At 40.1% G+C, this 17,712-nt stretch overlaps 1 protein-coding gene across 2 annotated transcripts in view; it reads left to right on the top strand.

Annotated features, from left to right (window-relative positions):
* The window catches only part of UBE2E2 (ubiquitin conjugating enzyme E2 E2), a 264,128-nt gene that overhangs the window by 179,119 nt on the left and 67,297 nt on the right, over window positions 1-17,712 (top strand). For both annotated transcript variants that reach the window (XM_037070765.1, XM_037070764.1), the window contains exon 4: window positions 14,982-15,114. In XM_037070765.1, coding sequence (XP_036926660.1) covers window positions 14,982-15,114 — 133 coding nt within the window. The remainder of the gene's footprint in view (window positions 1-14,981; window positions 15,115-17,712) is intronic.

The raw sequence follows: 17,712 nt of genomic DNA on the forward strand, positions 1-17,712 counted from the left end.
CTTGTGAACATACAACTAAGTAATACTATAGTTCACAGAGAAAGCAATTTATAGTGTGTGAATATAAGGAGATTTTGTATGATTGTTTTTGGAATGGGAAAATGCACCTTATGAAAGTAGATAAATTTCACAAAGTAATAGCTAAGTGTTTTATATACGTGGTTTAGGTTTTGTCTTGATTTTTTAAATAATTTGGTGTCATTGCCTTCACCAACCCTGTGTTCTTGTTCACCATTGAACAAACTGCATATTTACTTGTTGATTTGGTTACTGCTGTCCTCCCTTTACGAGGATATAAATCACATGAAGTGAAGGACTCTGCATCTGTTCATTGCTAGGGAGCTTGAAATGTATTTGTTGAACATATTAAGTAAATGAACAACCAAATTAATTTCGATTTTACATTAATTTTTATTTAACATGTTTTTAGCATTTGTGTTATTATAAAGTAAAATGCCTTTTGAAGAAGAAATCATAGTACATTAAAACAATTAAATTTAAATCAAACCTGACGGGGATGTTTTAGTAACTCCATGTTTTTGAAATCGAGATTGTAAATAACAGTTTGTAGAGTCTGTATTCTGATCTGCCACAGTCTTTTTGGAAAAAAAGTAAAAGGGCAAATGTCTTACAGTATACTTTATTCTTTTAAATTCATGAAGATACCACTCTGTGATGAGTCATCCAGTGTACAGAACATTGTAGGTGTCGTGCTTGTCCACTTAGTGCAGGTGGACATGGCCGGACATTGTCACCGTTGCACACAAAGCAGGAGAAAGTGACCGATGCACTTGAGACAAAAGCCTTTGGGCCCTTTGGTGAAAGGCATTTTGAGGAAGTCAGGCTTGTCTGCAGAAGAGCACACTAAGTGTTCTCTTATTTCGCCAGCAGTTTGCTGCTTGTATGCATTAACTCTGAGAAATGTGAAGCTGGTGTTCTCTGCTTTGGGGTCCATCTAGTTAGTAAAATAAGAATCCTACAACTGGCTAATTTTAAATTATTTTTTCAGCCTTCACCCTGCAGTCCTATCTGACTTCTTCAGATGGTTGCTACTCTCCTTTTATATATATTATATATATTATAAAAGGAGAGTATTCTGTATTGTATATATACTATACATTGTACCCATTGATAAAAAGTGGTTTTATTGACTGTCAGCAGTTGTAGTGGGGCTGTGGTGGTGACAGTGATGCATTCTCTGCCTCTTACTTAAGTTACAGAAATGGACGTCTGGACAGTTTGGACATAGCCTACAGAGTTGACAAGTGACCAGTGACCAAATTTTAACTGTTTCTAGGATTGTTATATCATTTCTCTTTAAGTATGCAATTGCCATATTGGTTTCTAACAAAATTTTGAATGACACAGCTCTCTGTAGTATTTAGATAAAGGGGAGACGGCTTTGGGAAAGTGTTTTGAGTTTCTAAAATATCACGATCTGATACAATGGAAAGTGACCATTGGTATCCAGCTAACTTTTTGTTAACTGTATATGTTAACACTGAGCTTTGTAAAAGTATAAGCAATTTGTATTCCATGGAGCAGTTGAGGGCCTGGGGAACAAAGGACCAACGAAACTGGATTTAGACCCTTTGAGTTACGTGTATCAGACCAGATTCATTTGAAATATCCCCACCCTCACCTCTTTCCATACCTCTCTTCTGCAAAATACAAGTTGTTTTAAATTTTGATATTTTACTAATAGTGTTGATGAGCACTGTCATGTTACAGTGTCATTAGTAGAACTAGGGTGTAGCTAATGTAAAGCGTTTGACAGTATTTGGGGGAAAACCTCTGTGTAGAGTCATGAGTAATTATATACTTTCATTTACAATTTAAACATTTTGTCCTGCCTGGTGTGGCTTAGTGGATTGAGTGCTGACCTGCAAACCAAAGGGTTACCTGTTCAATTCCCAATCAGGGCACATGCCTGGGTTGTGAGCCAGGTCCCCAATGGAGGGTGTGCAAGAGGCAACCACACATTGATGTTTCTCTCCCTCACTGTCTGTCTCCCTTCCCCTCTATCTAGTAATAAATAAATAAAATATTTATTAAAATTTTAAAAAATAAAATTTAATCATTTTGTGCCAGCTTAAACATGTGTACATACAGGAATTTTTTTAAGGCAACTCAAGAAAAACACTGTCTTTGTTTTCAACATCAATTTTTAAATTAATGTTTTATTTTAGAGTAACTTTATATTTACAAGAAAGGTACAAAGATAGTACAGTGTTTCCATGTGTAACTTAACCCAGCTTCTCAACTTAAATTTTTATTTTCAAAAAAGAATGGGGCCTATGGAGACATAACTACTAAATAATATGATATCCAGAATGGAATCCTAGAGCAAAAACTAAGGAAATGTCAGTAAGATACAGACTTTATTTGATGATGATGGTGATGGTGATGATGTATCAATAGTGGCAGATTGTGGCAAGTGTACCATACTAATAGGAGGTGTTGATAATAGAGAAAACTGGCTGTAGGATGGATGTATGAGAAAGAACTCTGTACCATATGAGCACTGTTTCTATAAATCTAAAACTTCTGAAATAAGTTAATTTTTAAAAATATCACCACCACCACCATCCCAAAAGTTAATCATATATTCATGAAGTATCTACTCTGCCTTCAGCATTTTCTCTGGCCAGCGTTACAAGTGTCCTTTCTTTGTGAATTCGCACATCGAATCAAAACCTCTGAGCATCGGTTGTGTTCCAGACCCCAGTGCGGCTGCCTATGGTGCAAAGATGAGTCAGACCCGGTGCCTGCTCCCGAGGCGCTGGAGTCAGCTAGAGCTGGAGACAGCATAACCCGGAGTGAGCGCTGTGGCCCACAGAAGTCGTGGCCCGTGGGAACCCAGGGGTAGGAATACTTCGTTTTTCTCGGGTTAAAGTGAAACCCAATGTTACACACCAAGTGTTAGAAAAAGGCAAGGGCTGAACATCAAAGTAGATTTTTTTTTAGAAATCTGACAGTTGTTAGAGGGTGATAGCATTGTTCAAGGTGTGGTGTTGTTCAAAAGAAATAAAGTAATGAGAGCAACTGTGTCCAATGGTGACTAATTGCAAGTGGAATTGAAAGATTTCTAGTCCCAGCAGGAAACAAGTTCAGTGCAAGCCAGCGGTTAGTTTTATTATATTAAAAACTGATGTAAGACAAGAAAATATTAAGAGCATGACCTGCAAGAACAAAAAAGTAGTATTTCTGTTCTCATAGGTAAGAAGCTGGTCTTTACTAAAATAGCAAATCCAGTTCTTGTTCTCTTCCTTTTACCCAGCACCTGCAGAGCATCATGTCTAAGTTAGATACACAAGAAACGCATAAAAACGGAATATAAAAGGCCATTTAAAAACCATAGAATTGCGTAGTACAGAAAAATGATTTCCACTTCCCTAACATTCCAGTAACTGAAAGGTTATCAGAAGGGCGCTGAAAATACAGGGGTTTTTTTAAGTAAAGGGAAAGGCCTTACATTTAGAAAATAAATAAATAAAGCATAGTATTTAAAAACTTCCTAGTTAAAGTGAAATTCAACATAAATAATTTAAAGTCAGTAATGGGAGGAACAGCCCTCTTTGATTGAGAGGGGATGTCCTGCCCTTTGTTTCAGGTCTAGAAATAGAGAAAATTGTTTCCAACTATTCAGATAAACAGGGTACTCTCTGATTTGAATGCGGTATTAGATACTAACTACATTTAGCAAGCATGTAAATATCAATGACTGTTTTGTGATCTTACCGCATACAAATGTCCATTGCATTTGGTTGGTTTGGGGTTCCAAAAGGAAAATGAAATTCATCAGGAGCAAAGAAGCACCCAGCTGTGCTGGCCTAGCACTTGACAGATTCGCAGAAGACAGAGTCCTCCCGTGATGATATACGCTGTTCCCAGCCTTTGTTTTAGCTCTGTGTCTGTTCCTTCAAATACTACTCCAGTCGGTCCACCTGCACCAAGCGAATAATAGCTTTTTGTGAGTAGTAGCAATTTTTTCTCTACGTAGACAACGAGTGTTCATCTTTACAAGTATTTTTTTCTTTAGAATCAGGCTATGCTTACTTTTTTTCATTTGAACTAATTACTAAGTGCTTTCAGAGCTTTACTTCTCACGTATTACATGCACGGTAGTCACACTACGTCCTTAGCATTTGTTTCGGTTTATAAAGAATACAATTAGCCTTTTTTAATACTTAGTTCAGTCACAATTAAAGCTTCCCGAATGGTTAGGGATCGGTCTTGCCAAAGCTGAGAAGGTGTTTTTAATTATTCATTCCTCGGTTTGTTTCTTCCAGCAGCCTCAGCTGTGCTTTATTATTCAAAGGTTAATGCAAACGGAGAAGTGGGTAAATTAAATCTGCTTGGCAGCCAACACCCCCCCCACCCCCCACCCTCCCACCCCCCCACCCCCCCACCCCCGCCTATGAGCAGACACTGTAAGAGGAGGACGGGCGCTGGGAGTGGTTTCCACTGTGGCCGCGCTGCCAAAAGCAAACCCACCGAACCCCTCGGAGGTAGCCTGCACTGGCAGGAGTCGGCGAGATCTGTGTCTGATTGCTCACGAAGGGGGAAGGCAGGCTGAACTCTGGAAGGCAGTCATAGTCTCTGTAGAAAATTGGTGTCAATACCGTGACTAATGAACTTTGTATAATATTAAATCACCCTTTTCACAGAGCTCTCCTAGCGTTTTGCTTATGAATCCCACGGCGCGTATACATCCTGCCTTCTCTGCCGCTGCCGAGAGAGGAAGCCCCTTTGGGGATCAGGACTGGCAGGGGGGGTTGTTTGTTTGTTTTTCTTTTTTCTTTTTGTCTTGTTGAGATCACGGTCTAGTGCCCTACACATCACAGGCTCTGAGGAAAAGATGGGGAGCCGTTGAAAATGAGACTTAGCACGCTGTAGCCAGTGTTTTGGTCTTGTGGGAATCTTGATCTCCTGAATTAATCATAGATAAGTTTTGAATTAAGTCCACTGACCACCAACTCTTACTGACAATCAGCGTCTTTTAGTGTTGAGTTATTATTACTTACAGAGTCTGTCGCCCTTACAGAGGAAGGGCGGGAAAAAAAAAAACTTAGAAAAAATAGTGTCTCTATATTTGTTTGTTTTTGTCAAAGGGGTACTGTGTGCGTGTGGTGGAGGTGTGAGGACACATGTTAAAGCTACTATTAAAGAGCATACAGGGATTTTGGCCTGGTGTTGTCTTCGATGTTATCACGGGCTGGAAAATGGGAAACTGAAGCTATTCTATAGCTGAACCACAAACGAAGAAGATGGACTTATCAGTCATTTGTCAGTTTTTTTCCCTAAGCTCAGTATTTAATGGGGAGAAGTATGAGGGCTGGAAAGAGACATTAGCATGCAAGGTGTCATACAGCAGGGAGAGAGAAGGGGGAATAAGAGCCCCTAGAGAGAAACTCTTCCTGTTTTCCTGTTTGGAGTCCAGAGCTAAAGGGCAAGGTGAGCTTTAGCTCACCTGATAATAATAATAAATGGGCCAGGCAGTTTTAAGCTCTTTATATTACTAACTCATTTAATGGCCGCATCAACTCTTTGAGGTAACCACCCTTCTAAAGATGAAGGAACCCAGGCAGCAGGGAGTTAAACTTGATTTGAGTCCCATAGTAAAAGACAGAGCCAGGATTCGAACCCTAGCTCTCTGGGTCTGTAGTTCACTTTCTCTACCGCTGTGCTATTCTAACAGACTAGTGTTCTGTTAAAGACACTTCCTTATTACTCTTCAGTAAACCTTTACTTGGTATTTATGTGTGTGGTTTGTTTTTGCCATTAGTCCTCGGTTCACTTGTTACCTCATCCTTCACCTTGTTGACCTCAGCCTCCAGGCAGCCCAGTGGAAGAGAACAGTGATGATGGGTCTTGGAGCCAGCAAGCAGTGCCTGGGAAACAGAAAACGCGTGCAGGTTGTAGGATATCAGAGCCAACCTTTTTGGAATAAATTAGGCAGCTGTATGAAGAAATTGCTGTTCACCATAGTCCGATTTAACAACAGAGGATGTTCTCAGCCCATGAAATGTGTATTGAGTGTATTGAAGGTATTCAACCTACTTGGGAAGCAACCACTTTTTAACTCTGCATACAAAGAAACAAACCTCAAGTACCCTGTGTAAGAATAGCTGACTGTCCCTAAGAGCTGCCCCATCTCAACTTTGAAATGGACTGTGTACTTTGAAGTTTACTTCGACAGAAAGCGATAAAGCTCCATTTGGGATGCTACCAGAGCATTTACAGTCTGTCCTCAATGAGCAGTAATATTTTCAAAAACCAAAAGATTTCGAGGATTCTGCATCCCAAACACTATATACAGGCAGAAGTGACTTTCACGCTTGTCAAAAGCATGTTCAACCTGCAGATAACGTGTGTGCGGGAATTTCTAAATAATGAAGACACATTCCCTGCTCCCTTGGCTAGCTCACGTGCCAAAATGGTCCTTACGGCCCAGCTAAGAGAGGCTGATTCTGGGAGCTCTGAGCGCCTTGAGACCTTTCATTTCTCGCACAGAACAGGGGACAAGCGCGAGAGTTGGGTGGGAGGCGGACAACAGACCCGTGGCTGCAGGAAGTGGTGGGGTTGCTGGAGGAACGGAGAAAGTAGTCAGAGATCACTATCTCTAGTTTGAAAAACTATAAACAGGAATTTGATAGGCAAAATAAAAATAGCTGTTTGCCACCTCTGAAACAAGTCTTTGAAACATGCCCAGGATTAAAAGGTAAAAGAAAATCCAGATGTTGGTTTTGATCTTCAGTCTCCTGTCTTAAACCAGGTGGTTTATCATAAAGGTGACCTTGGGTTTTTCCTGCTGAGGCTTCTAGATCAGCAGCAGTTGTGACCTAGTGGGAGCTTTCCCTGAGGATCAGAGGGCTCAGGTTTGCTCCTGCAGGCGAGGTCTCAGACACAGCATTTCACTCGGTGGACCCTTAACTTTATCACTTTTGAAAGGAAGGCTTTGGATAGAAGTGATTCTCAGTGTGGGGGAGCTTTTTCATTTTTTCAAATTATTCCTCTTTTTCCCTACCCCATTCCACACATACTGCTTAAGTGAGTCATTTTTTTCTGCAAGGAGAGAATATGTTGAAAAGGAGGAAAAATAACTCGACTTATGTCAAGAGTCCTTTCAGCCAACTAAAGGATTAAAAATTCTGTAATTCGGTATTTTAAGTAATTCTGATTGATTTTACGCCTGATGTCTTACTCAGTGGAATTCAGTTCTAATCCTTGTTTCTGTGATATGAAAAAGTTGAACTAGAAGATTCCCAAACTTTTTATAATTGTAACCTTATTTCTGACAACCCACATATATAAACTAATTTGTTTCTTTTTTACTCCAGTGACTTATCTTTGTGCTTTTACAAGTGTGTCTCATAAAAATGTGGCTTAGAAGGGATAGGGAGAAGGTACGTATTTTCCACACAGTCTTCCTGCTTCCCAGTATCTCTACTTCTCCCTGCTCGCTACTTCATACAGTTGTGTTCCTTAAGATTTTGTTGTGAAGTTATGCATTCACTGCAATATATCACATTGGGAAAATTAAATACACACACAGAGAGACATCCTTACACAAAATACAGAAAGGAACAAGGAAGTCTGAGGTGTCATGAACTTATCAAGAGTCTTCCATCCTCAGCAACTTACAGAAGGCTAGTTTAATCATTAAGCATACTATCTTGCTAGCTACTGCCTTCCCTGGGAAAAGGAAGCACCAAGGTTATTGTTTTTTGTTTCAAGTTCTCTTTTCCTCTCCTTCCCCCCTCACCCACCCCCCCACCCCCCCGCTAAGTTATTAACACTGTTAACGAAAGATACAAAGTAGATGACAGTACTGACTTTAAGATTTGGTAAAAGGTAGCTATCGTCCACTGAAATCATTTTTTATCTTTACATCTCAAATCTAGAAAGAGGGGTTGAGGATAAAGGTCCTCCCAGTTATTAAGCACTCACTGACAAAAAGTGTAGTTTTTTTTTCTTGGACTACTTCAAGAATAAAGACCAGATACTTCAGAACCAGAAAGAAACTGTCTGAAGGAGGAAATATTAACAGTCCCGTTCTGCTTGAAGCTTAGCACAAGGAATAGATTTCATCTATCAGCACTGTTATATCTTAACTTCCTAAGATGTGATAGTGGATTCTGGTGGTATTAGTCTTTTAAAAATTACTGAGTAGAAACACAGGGATTGATGAAATGCCGTTCTCCATTTGTCCTTTCGAGAGCTGTAATCCTGGCCCTTTTCTCAGCGCCTTCTTGGTCACAGATGCCTTTCCACTGTCAGAATGGCTGGTTTCTTCCTGTGATCCAGAGGGTGCCGTAACCTAAATGTCTTCTCTCTTCGGTGTGGAAGGACCCATAAGTAACTGCTCTCGTAAGGCGTATGTTTGCGTGGAATGTTGTCGCCTTTAAAGAGGAGCCCAAGCCTTTGAACCTGCCCACCCCCACATGGTTTGTTTTTTTCTCTTTTACTCAGTTTTGTGCCGTTTCCCCTCTTTAGTTGCCTCTTCTCTGGTCCTTAACCTATAACTGATCTGGGCCTTGCCTTCACATTTTCTTTTAATGGATGGAAACTACCCTTTTCTTCCAGTCTGACACTGGAGAAATCCATACATCATTGTGTTGTAATCCAGAAGCTCAGTGTTCCTGCAGCTGTTCACATCCAGAGGGGCTTTGGACCAGGCGCAGCCTAGCTGGTGTGTGAACAACGTGCCTCCCCGCTGGAAGGGATGAGTTCAGCTGCATGAAGCCCAGCGAAGGAGCAGGGATTGCCAGAGCTCCTAAGAAAGCCCTTGAAATCTCCTCCTCAGCCACCCTGTCCCTGTCAATTTCGGGTCAGTGTGGCACATCTGAGATTCTCTTCAGAGGCAAGTTCCTTGTCCTGTGAAGCCAGCATCCCGGCATTGCCCCCGCCTCCTTCCCTTTACCTGTCGCAGGCAGCGTGAAATGAGAAGGCAGCAGACACAGCCAAGCACTCTTGGCCTCCGAGTCACACGGGGCACAGCACAGTAAAAGTATTCAGATGTATTTAAAGCATCGTATGATCTTAAATAAAGGCACTGAATGCTTAGTCCTTTTAAGCAATTTTATTATAACTATACAGATTTTTTTATGTGTACGTAAAGGCTCACCCCTGCAGGCAGCAGCGTGGAGAGCTGGACACAATTTGTAACATTGATTCTCGGACAGAATTTCTCCAGACAGCAGCTTGGGCACTTAACCAATCTGTAATTGCTAACTGGCATTTGCATTTTGATAGATTTATCTAACTGCATTTTATTTTGAATTATAACTGTTAGCTGTGTTTGTTTCTCTTTAAAAAATAAAATCTGCAAATTAAGAAAGTAAGGGTACTGATTATTAAGAATACTGCAGATGGGAAAACACTCCAAATAACATCACACCTATAAATCCTGATATTAAATACACATGCTAGTCAGTGAAAAATTGGATTTCCTAGGAGTAGTAGCTATGAATTCTTACAGGCCCCAAAGTTCTGCATCTAAATCCACTTCAAGGTAAGGTTGCAGGGTGACAATGGTGATGAGGGTGACGATGATGATTTATTTACGGTCTTGGTAGCCTGTTTTCTGTTCCTACGGTCCTGAAACCCTTCTTATAAAACCACCGGGTAATTACCTTTTGAGTGTTGGTGAACTTATATGTCATCCACAAGGCCTAACAACAAACACAAAAGCAGCAGATATTTGGAGGCTTAAGAATCAGGCCCATTGCAGAACCATTATCAAGTACAGTGGAGTACCACTGTACTCTGTGAGTACAGTGCTGCGGAAACTTTACAGTTGCAACCCAAGGTTGGCGCTGTAATTGCCCCACTTTGCCAATGAGGAGACTAAGACACACGATCACACATGTACCAAGTGTCATACAGATTGCCAGTGACAGGGCTGGGACTCAGACAGACAGGGCTGCCTCCAGCTCGAGTCCGGTTCTTCGTCACCCCTCCGAACCACAGCAGTCCTCAGGCACCAACTTTTACTTGACCAACTTAAAAGTAGAAAACAGTTTGCAGCATCTGTGCCTCACTTCTTTGGTCCAATCAGAGTGTATAAAAGCTCACTCTTCTGTTTTGCACAGATCGAAATAATTCTGACATATTAAAAACCATGTTGGTCAGTACGGGCTCCTAGAGCATCCAGGCCTGCACTGTCCAATGTGTGTGACCTCTAGCCTCAGGAAGCTACTTAGATTCAAGTTCATTAAAATCGGATTAAATAGAAAATCCACTTCCTCATGCTCACCAGCCTCGTTTCAAGTGCCTAATGGCACTCGTGGCTGTTGATCACTGTTCCGGATAAGGATAAGGGCCAGAACATTTCCGTTACCACAGAAAGTTATATTGGACAGTGCCATCAAGTAGAAATGCACTGTGAGCCACGTGTGTAGCTTTAAATTTTCTAACAGCCACATTTTAAAAAGTAAAAAGGAACAGGTAAAGTGATTTTTCATTTATTTTAACCCAGTACATCCTGGATATTATCATTTTTCAACATACGATTAACAAGAGGTGATGGTGCCTTTTCCTTTCTCTTGCACTGTCATCGACACTTGGTATGTATGTTACACTTCCAGCACCTATCCACTTGAACTAGCCACATTTCACATGTCGGACACCGACACGATTACGGTGTGGTGCACGACACTTCCGGCCGGCCGCCCCAGCCTCCCCCGGGCGGCCGCAGCAACATAGGGGTGGAGTGCGGGGCTGTGGCGTGCACAGCCACTGCTGACGCTCTGGGATCCCAAGTGCTGTGGACATGCCACTTCGAAAAGGTAGTAGAGGAGACCAGACAGTGTGTTCTTGAAAAGGCGCACTGAGGGGCTTAGAAACCAACTTAGAGTGATGATGTTAGCTCTGGTACTTAGCTCACTGTTAACTGCATAGACAAGCCGGCTGACTTCAAAGAACCAATGAAATTTGGACTTGTGATCAAGCGCCAAAATGTCAGATCCACAGACATTACTCCATCCTGTGAGGTGTCTCCTCTGCCTTCTTCTGAGTCTCTTCCTTGGTGGCACGATTTGGTGACTCCTCAATTAGCCTAAATTATATAACTGTGTGTGTGTGTGTGTGTGTGTGTGTGTGTGTGTGTGTGTGGTGACCAAGAGAAATTATATCTCTGTGTTTGGGAAATGTGTCTGTGCCCATTGTTTCATAGCTCTGTATTCTCCTGTGTGTACATTTCAAACTAAATTTCTTCTTCTACCTTGAAGGAATGTAACTACAAACCTATAATTTGCTCTGCTTTTAAGCCCTTCCTTCTGATAAACTTACCTATTCATGTTGGGTCTAATTATAGCTCAGGGTGTAACCATGTTTGTGTTCATCTGAATGAGTGAGCTTGTCTGGCAACAAGGAGCTGTTGTTGCCAAAGCGGAATTGTCATCGGCCCGAATCCGCTCTGTGTGCACCTCCTTGGCAGCTTCCGGAGAGGCAGGGAAAGGGAAGACGGGGCAGGAACGCTATAGTTTGGTCCCTTGCCCCACTGCTTCTCAGCATATTTCAACCCTCTGCAGTCAACTTGGCTGTGGTTTTACTTTTTTCTTCATCTATTTTAAATAAGAGAAATCAAACACCGAGACAAAATTGAACTCTCCTTTGTTCCCCGCCTCCAGACCTGTTTGTTCCAATACCCCGCTGTACTCCCCTGTTCCTAACACAGCCACTGTCATGCCTTTACAGTTTTTGTTTTAAAGTGTTTTGGCTTAGAGATGTATCCATATACAGTGTAAAATAATCATTGTAAGCTTCTAGTGTATCCCGTAGGCTCACACTCTAAACATGCTGCTGCTTGCTGTTCTCACATAGCCTTTTAGTGGACTTTTTCAGCATACTTTTTCCTAGTATGAAAATTTGGTGCTCTATACAAATCTAACGTGGAAGTTATGGAATCTAGTCACATAAAAGGAAACTCCTGAATGCCATGTGTACTGAGGAGTGGGGCATTAGAGGAACCGTTGAATCCCCAGTGTATTACTCCTCCACGCTCTGATTCCATCTGGGAAACTACTCTCTTGAATTTTTTTTTCTCTCTCTCTCTCTCTTTTTTTTTTTTGCCTTAACACATATGTATATGTGTCCCTCAACAGTATATTTTCTTGTTTGCTTGTTTTTAAACTTTGTAGAAATAGTATCATATCATATATATTCCTTTTAGATGTGCTTTTTAATTCAATATATTTTTAAGATGCATTCATTTAGTTTGTGTATTATCAGTGCTTGTGTAATATTCCTTTGGGTAAATGTATCCATTTTTCTATCAGGGGACATTTGCATTATTCCCAGTGTTGATATTTATAAACAGTGCTGCTATGAACATTCTCGTGTATGTCTTCTGGTACACATATATAAAAATTTCTCTGGGCTATGTACCTTGGAATGTAATTACTGTGTTGTAATATGGGAGCATGTATGTGTGTGTGTGTGTGTGTGTGTGTGTATGTATGTATATATATATATAAAACTTAAGTAGGTAGGTCCACATTCTTATTCACATTCTTATCCAAAGTGATTGAACATGCTCATCAGCAGTGTATGGGAGCCCTTGTTTTTCCACATCTTCATCAACACTTGGTTTTGACGGGCTTTAACTTTTGCCCATACGTTTATTTAAATAATATCAAATTGTAATTTTGTTTCCTTTTTCTGATTTTAATGAGAGTGAATATGTTTATACGATTATTGGTAATTCATGTTTCCTCTTTTTGAAAATGCCTATTTATGTCTTTTTGAATGGATTATTAGTCTTTTTCTTATTGATTAATAGGGATTTGTATATACTGAACACTAGAATTCGGTCAATTGTGTATGCTCCAAATATCTTGTCTAGCTGTGTTGCTCACCTTGTCAGCAGTCCCTTTAGTTAAACTCTAAAACTTTCGACTTTTGCATTTAAGTACTTAATACATCTGTGACTGAGGTTTGTCTGTTTTTTTAGGTAGAAAACCAGTTTCTCTGTTTTCTAAAAACAAAACCTTTTCCTAGCCCCATCAGTTCTGACAGACATCAGGTTTCTATATGCATGTGGAAAGGTTTAAGTTTTTTTTTTGAGCTTCCAAACACATTTTAGAATCAACTTGTCAAGTTTCGTTTTTTTAAAAAACTGTTAGATTTATATTAGATTTTCACTGGATCGATTTAGAAGAAACTGACATTTGTAGTATGTTGGGTCTCCCTACCCAAAGAGTTGGTATCTATCTTCATTTAATTCTGTTGCATGTATTTCACTAAGTTTGATAATTTTCTTCATAATAATATTTTACTTTTATGAAATTTATCCATGGGTTTCTTATACTTTTACTACTACTGTAAAAGGCATTTTAAATACATTTTTAAGTTGTTGGTATATTAAAATACACTTGATTTTTACATATTGATCTTACATTCAACCACTTTCCTATACAAGTTCTCTTTTATTAAATTTAATAGATTATTTAGAGACTTGGAAAGTTTTTTCTATACTCATAAACACCACAGATGTTAACAGTTTTATTTCTTCCATCTTAATCCACATGCCTTTCTTTCCCTTGTGACCGCCGTGCCTTGATGGATATATCTATACAGTAATAATTCGAAATGGGTATAGCGGACATCCTTTTCTTGTTCCTCACTTTTAAAAGGATGTGGTTTTACTATTTTACCATTGAATATATTAGTTGCTGTGAGGTTTTACAGATGCCCTTTATTAGGTTGGGTTAAAGACGTTTCTTTCTATTACAGTTTTGCTAACAGTTTTTATCATGAATGGCTATTAAAGCCTATTGGGTACTTTTTCTGCATCCATTGAATTATCGATTTTTTTCTCCTTAATCTTTTAATGAGGTAGCTTCATTAACGCTTTTCTGTTATTAAACCATCATTGCATTCCCAAAATAATCCTGACTTGGTTTTAGATGCATGCTTTTTTTATACAAGGCTCAGCAGTGTCAGGGTTTGGGGGATTTTTTGTAGCTATAAACTGATTTCAAAATGAGAGAAGCCAAATCTCTGTTGACAGTAAAAATCTTTCCCACTCCACAGAGTTGTCCACTCTGCTGCAGCCTACGAGGATAACCTCTGGCTTTAGATGTAGGTATTAGCTTGAGAGAGCAAAAAGAACACTGGAAGCTTGATTATTTTTACCCCTCTGTTCACCTGAGAGAAGTAACACAGTTCTGTTGGCTCGTGTGGGCCTTTTCTTCCTGTGCGTTTCTCTGAGACCCGGAGACGTATGTTTGCCTTCAATTGCCATGTAGTTTCGCTTGCTTTGCTCTAGTCCATCAGCATCCAACAGACACTTGCGTACTGGGCACGGAGGACAAGGCAACATCTATTAAGTCTGTTTCTCAAGGGACTTCTGTTCTAGGGAGGGACAGAAAAAGTAAACAGTTACAACACACAGTTATGAAGTGAACTGAAATGTCCTATCTTCTACAGACCACACCAGTGGGGATGGTGGGGGGAGGGGGGCAGAGGGGAATGGGTAGGGAGTCTCCCCGGGTGGAGACAGAGGAGTGAAGAATCGATGGGATATGATACTTGAGCTGAATTTTATGGATGATGAACATTTTCTGATCTCCGTGAACCTCATTTGTGTTCTCAGTTGTTAACAAAATGAGCAGTAGACTCTTTTTTTCTCTCTAGCTGCTCCTTTGGCTTTGAAAATGTGTCTCTTTGGCCTTGTGACCATATTACCCTATTCAGAATGTCACAAGTAATTTCATGCTTTATTAAATATTTGTGTTTCCACCTGTAGTCTGTGGCCATTGAATCTTAGGGTTGTAAATGACAGTCTTCTTTGTTCTCTTTTATTAATACCAACATATTTCATATATAGAATAGTGATGACATCATAATGAACCTATTAACTTTGTTGTGTTTTTATGAAAATACTCAATTTATTATTACCATACATAGATTTTTTTTTAATTACAAGCTTTATATAATCTCTAAGCACATGTCCTTTGTATGTCTTATTTCAGTGCCGGACCCAAAGGAGACAACATTTATGAATGGAGGTCAACTATATTGGGACCCCCGGGGTCTGTCTATGAAGGAGGGGTGTTCTTCCTGGACATTACCTTTTCACCAGACTATCCGTTCAAACCCCCCAAGGTCAGTGTCAAGTATTCATTCATTTTTAGCAATATGTGTTGTTATATGTGTGTATACATATACATATTCTTAACTATACCTCTGGAGGAATAAATGTCTACTCTGTTAGCATAGACAGCATCCCAGGGCTGATCGTGTGTGAAAAGAAGCAGAATGCACAAAACTACAGGTTATTCCTCCACCCCAGGCCTTTATTCATATCTCCTCACTTTTTTGCGTCCTTTCTCAGGGTCCCCTTTCTGGGGTATATGTTTAAGTGTAACATCAGACAGCATGTTAGAGCTGAACGTAGGGGAGTAGCATTGGGCTGCTACCAGCCCGAGAGCTTGAAGCCAGAGCCAGAGCCCAGCCCCCGAGCCAGACTGAAGGTGGAGGGAGCCCCACCACGGCGAGGCTCACGGCACCCGCTGTGGAGCTTGGAGTTTGGGGCCCCACTGTTCAGCTGCTCTCCTGAAGGACACGTGTGCACTGGAATGGAAAGTGTGACCCACAAGACTTTAAAAATCATGCCAAGAAAATTCAGTAAAGAGGTGTTTTAATAGTCCATTATTACAAATGATTGATTAATTAAAACTCATAATAAATGACTAGAGAAAGTGCAAGAGTACAATGTAATGAGAACATGGGTGAATGTGCACTTATTTAAATTGAGATTATGTACTTTAAGAATTCTTTACATTCCTTTCTATTGCCCATAAGTCAATCATTCGACAAGTGTAAATTTGCTCTCCACTTTGGAAAGGAAAAGACCCTGAGGACACTGACTCCATGGATTGAGTACCAAGAAAGAATTCTCATTCGGCATGACTTACCCCTCAGTGCAGAAGGAAATAAAACTTGTTGGAGTTGCAGGTTGGAGTGAACAATTTTAAAAGGCAAGAATAGCCCAGGCCTGGTCATTCACTCAGCTGGTTTGAGGATTGCCCTATACACCAAAAGATTATGTGTTCAATTCCCAGTCAGGGCACATACCTAAGCCGTGTCACCTGTGAGAGACAACCGAATGTTTCTCTCTCACGTGGATATTTCCCAATCAATCTGTCTCTCTCTCCACCCCCTCTTCCTGTCTCTCTAAAATTAATAAACATCCTCAGGGGAGGACTAAAAAAAAAGAAAAAACAAGAATAAGATCTTCACCGTGACTTTCTTTCATTCTCTTCCCTTTCTCCTGCTTTTCCCCTCTCTTCCTCTTTTTTCTCCTATTCCATTGATGCTTGTATATTGTTTTGATTTCAGAACAAAAAAGCCCTGGCTGGTAACGTCATGTCTATGCTCAGATGTTTCAGGAACTCTGCGGCGTGGGCTGGGGTTAGACTCTACCCTGGGTGGCTGGAGGGCACAAAAACAGAAGTGGGAGGGCATCAGTTACAGGAAAGCAGATTTCGGTTCTACAAGAGGAAAGTCTGACCCACAGCTGGACAGTCTGCTTTTGAATAGCTGCTTGGTTTCCCTTTACTGGGAGTGTGAAAAGAAATGAATTAATACCTCTCAAGAATATTACCAGAAAAAATGAAATCCCTCCACTGAATGAATTTGATTAGGCAGTTTCTCAAATTGCCTAATCAGTTGACAAAGAAAAACCAAACTTTGGTAATTCCCATCACAATTTAGATGCACATTTACTAGAAACCTATAGGCAGTTTTTCAAAACGTATTATCACCACCTGATGTGTCAGCTTTAGAAATTGAATTTTGTAGACAGATATGTCACTCTCAGGAAGGAAAGTTTCTGAGTGTCTTCACAGGTGTTAACTAAAACAAAGACTTTTTATTAAGAGTTTCAAGTTCCGAGCTCACGCATTTTCTAGTCTTCTGTTAATCTAAATAATCCATTTTGGGGGTTAAGTGTTGGGTTTTTTCCCCTCTGTTGCCCTTATCCTGTGCTCTTTTCCAACAACCTTAACCACACATTTTGATTCAGTCAGTATCCATCACTCTGAAGGTTGAACCCAAGGTATCAGTGGGTGTCAGGGAGAATTGTTGGTAAAAGCAGAGGCTCACAAGTCAATCTGATTGGCTATCCAGTGGTTATCAAATATCCATACCATAAAATTAGTCTGTAGTATGATTGGATTCATGAGATGAACTTGACCCAAACTCTCCCAACTTGGAAGCCTTAGTGAGGACTTTTATATACTGTAGTGCTCAAATGTGTTGCTTAAAGGTCAGGGGAGTGAAATGGATGACTCTTCTTGCCGCAGAACCTTTTTGGGAGTAGGGCTTCATCAGTTTGAACATCCCACACCTCAGCACCTAATTTTTCAAAATCAGAGATGAACTATTTCAATTTGTCTAAATTCTAATAAGGCAAGCAAAACAGTGTTTGTAAGTATGCAATGCTCATTATACTTAGTATACTAGATTTAAATAGGTTGACTATCTGTTATACTTCCAAATGCTGTATCTGAGTACAGTTGTTGTACCTTAATATTTTATACATGTGATCAGTATGTTTATGCACCTTTTACTAAATCGATGCCATTTTTGTTTGTATAACAGTATTAATTGTATCTGAAGTATCTGATACCAAGTTTTGAGTTGAATTGTTAACCTCTAGTAATATTATTTCTCTGCGCAAATAATTGTTTAATGAAACTT

The sequence above is a fragment of the Sturnira hondurensis genome, unplaced genomic scaffold (genome assembly GCF_014824575.4).
Source record: "Sturnira hondurensis isolate 20B ecotype Veracruz unplaced genomic scaffold, ASM1482457v3 Scaffold0019006, whole genome shotgun sequence".
In the NCBI taxonomy this organism is placed as follows: domain Eukaryota; kingdom Metazoa; phylum Chordata; class Mammalia; order Chiroptera; family Phyllostomidae; genus Sturnira; species Sturnira hondurensis.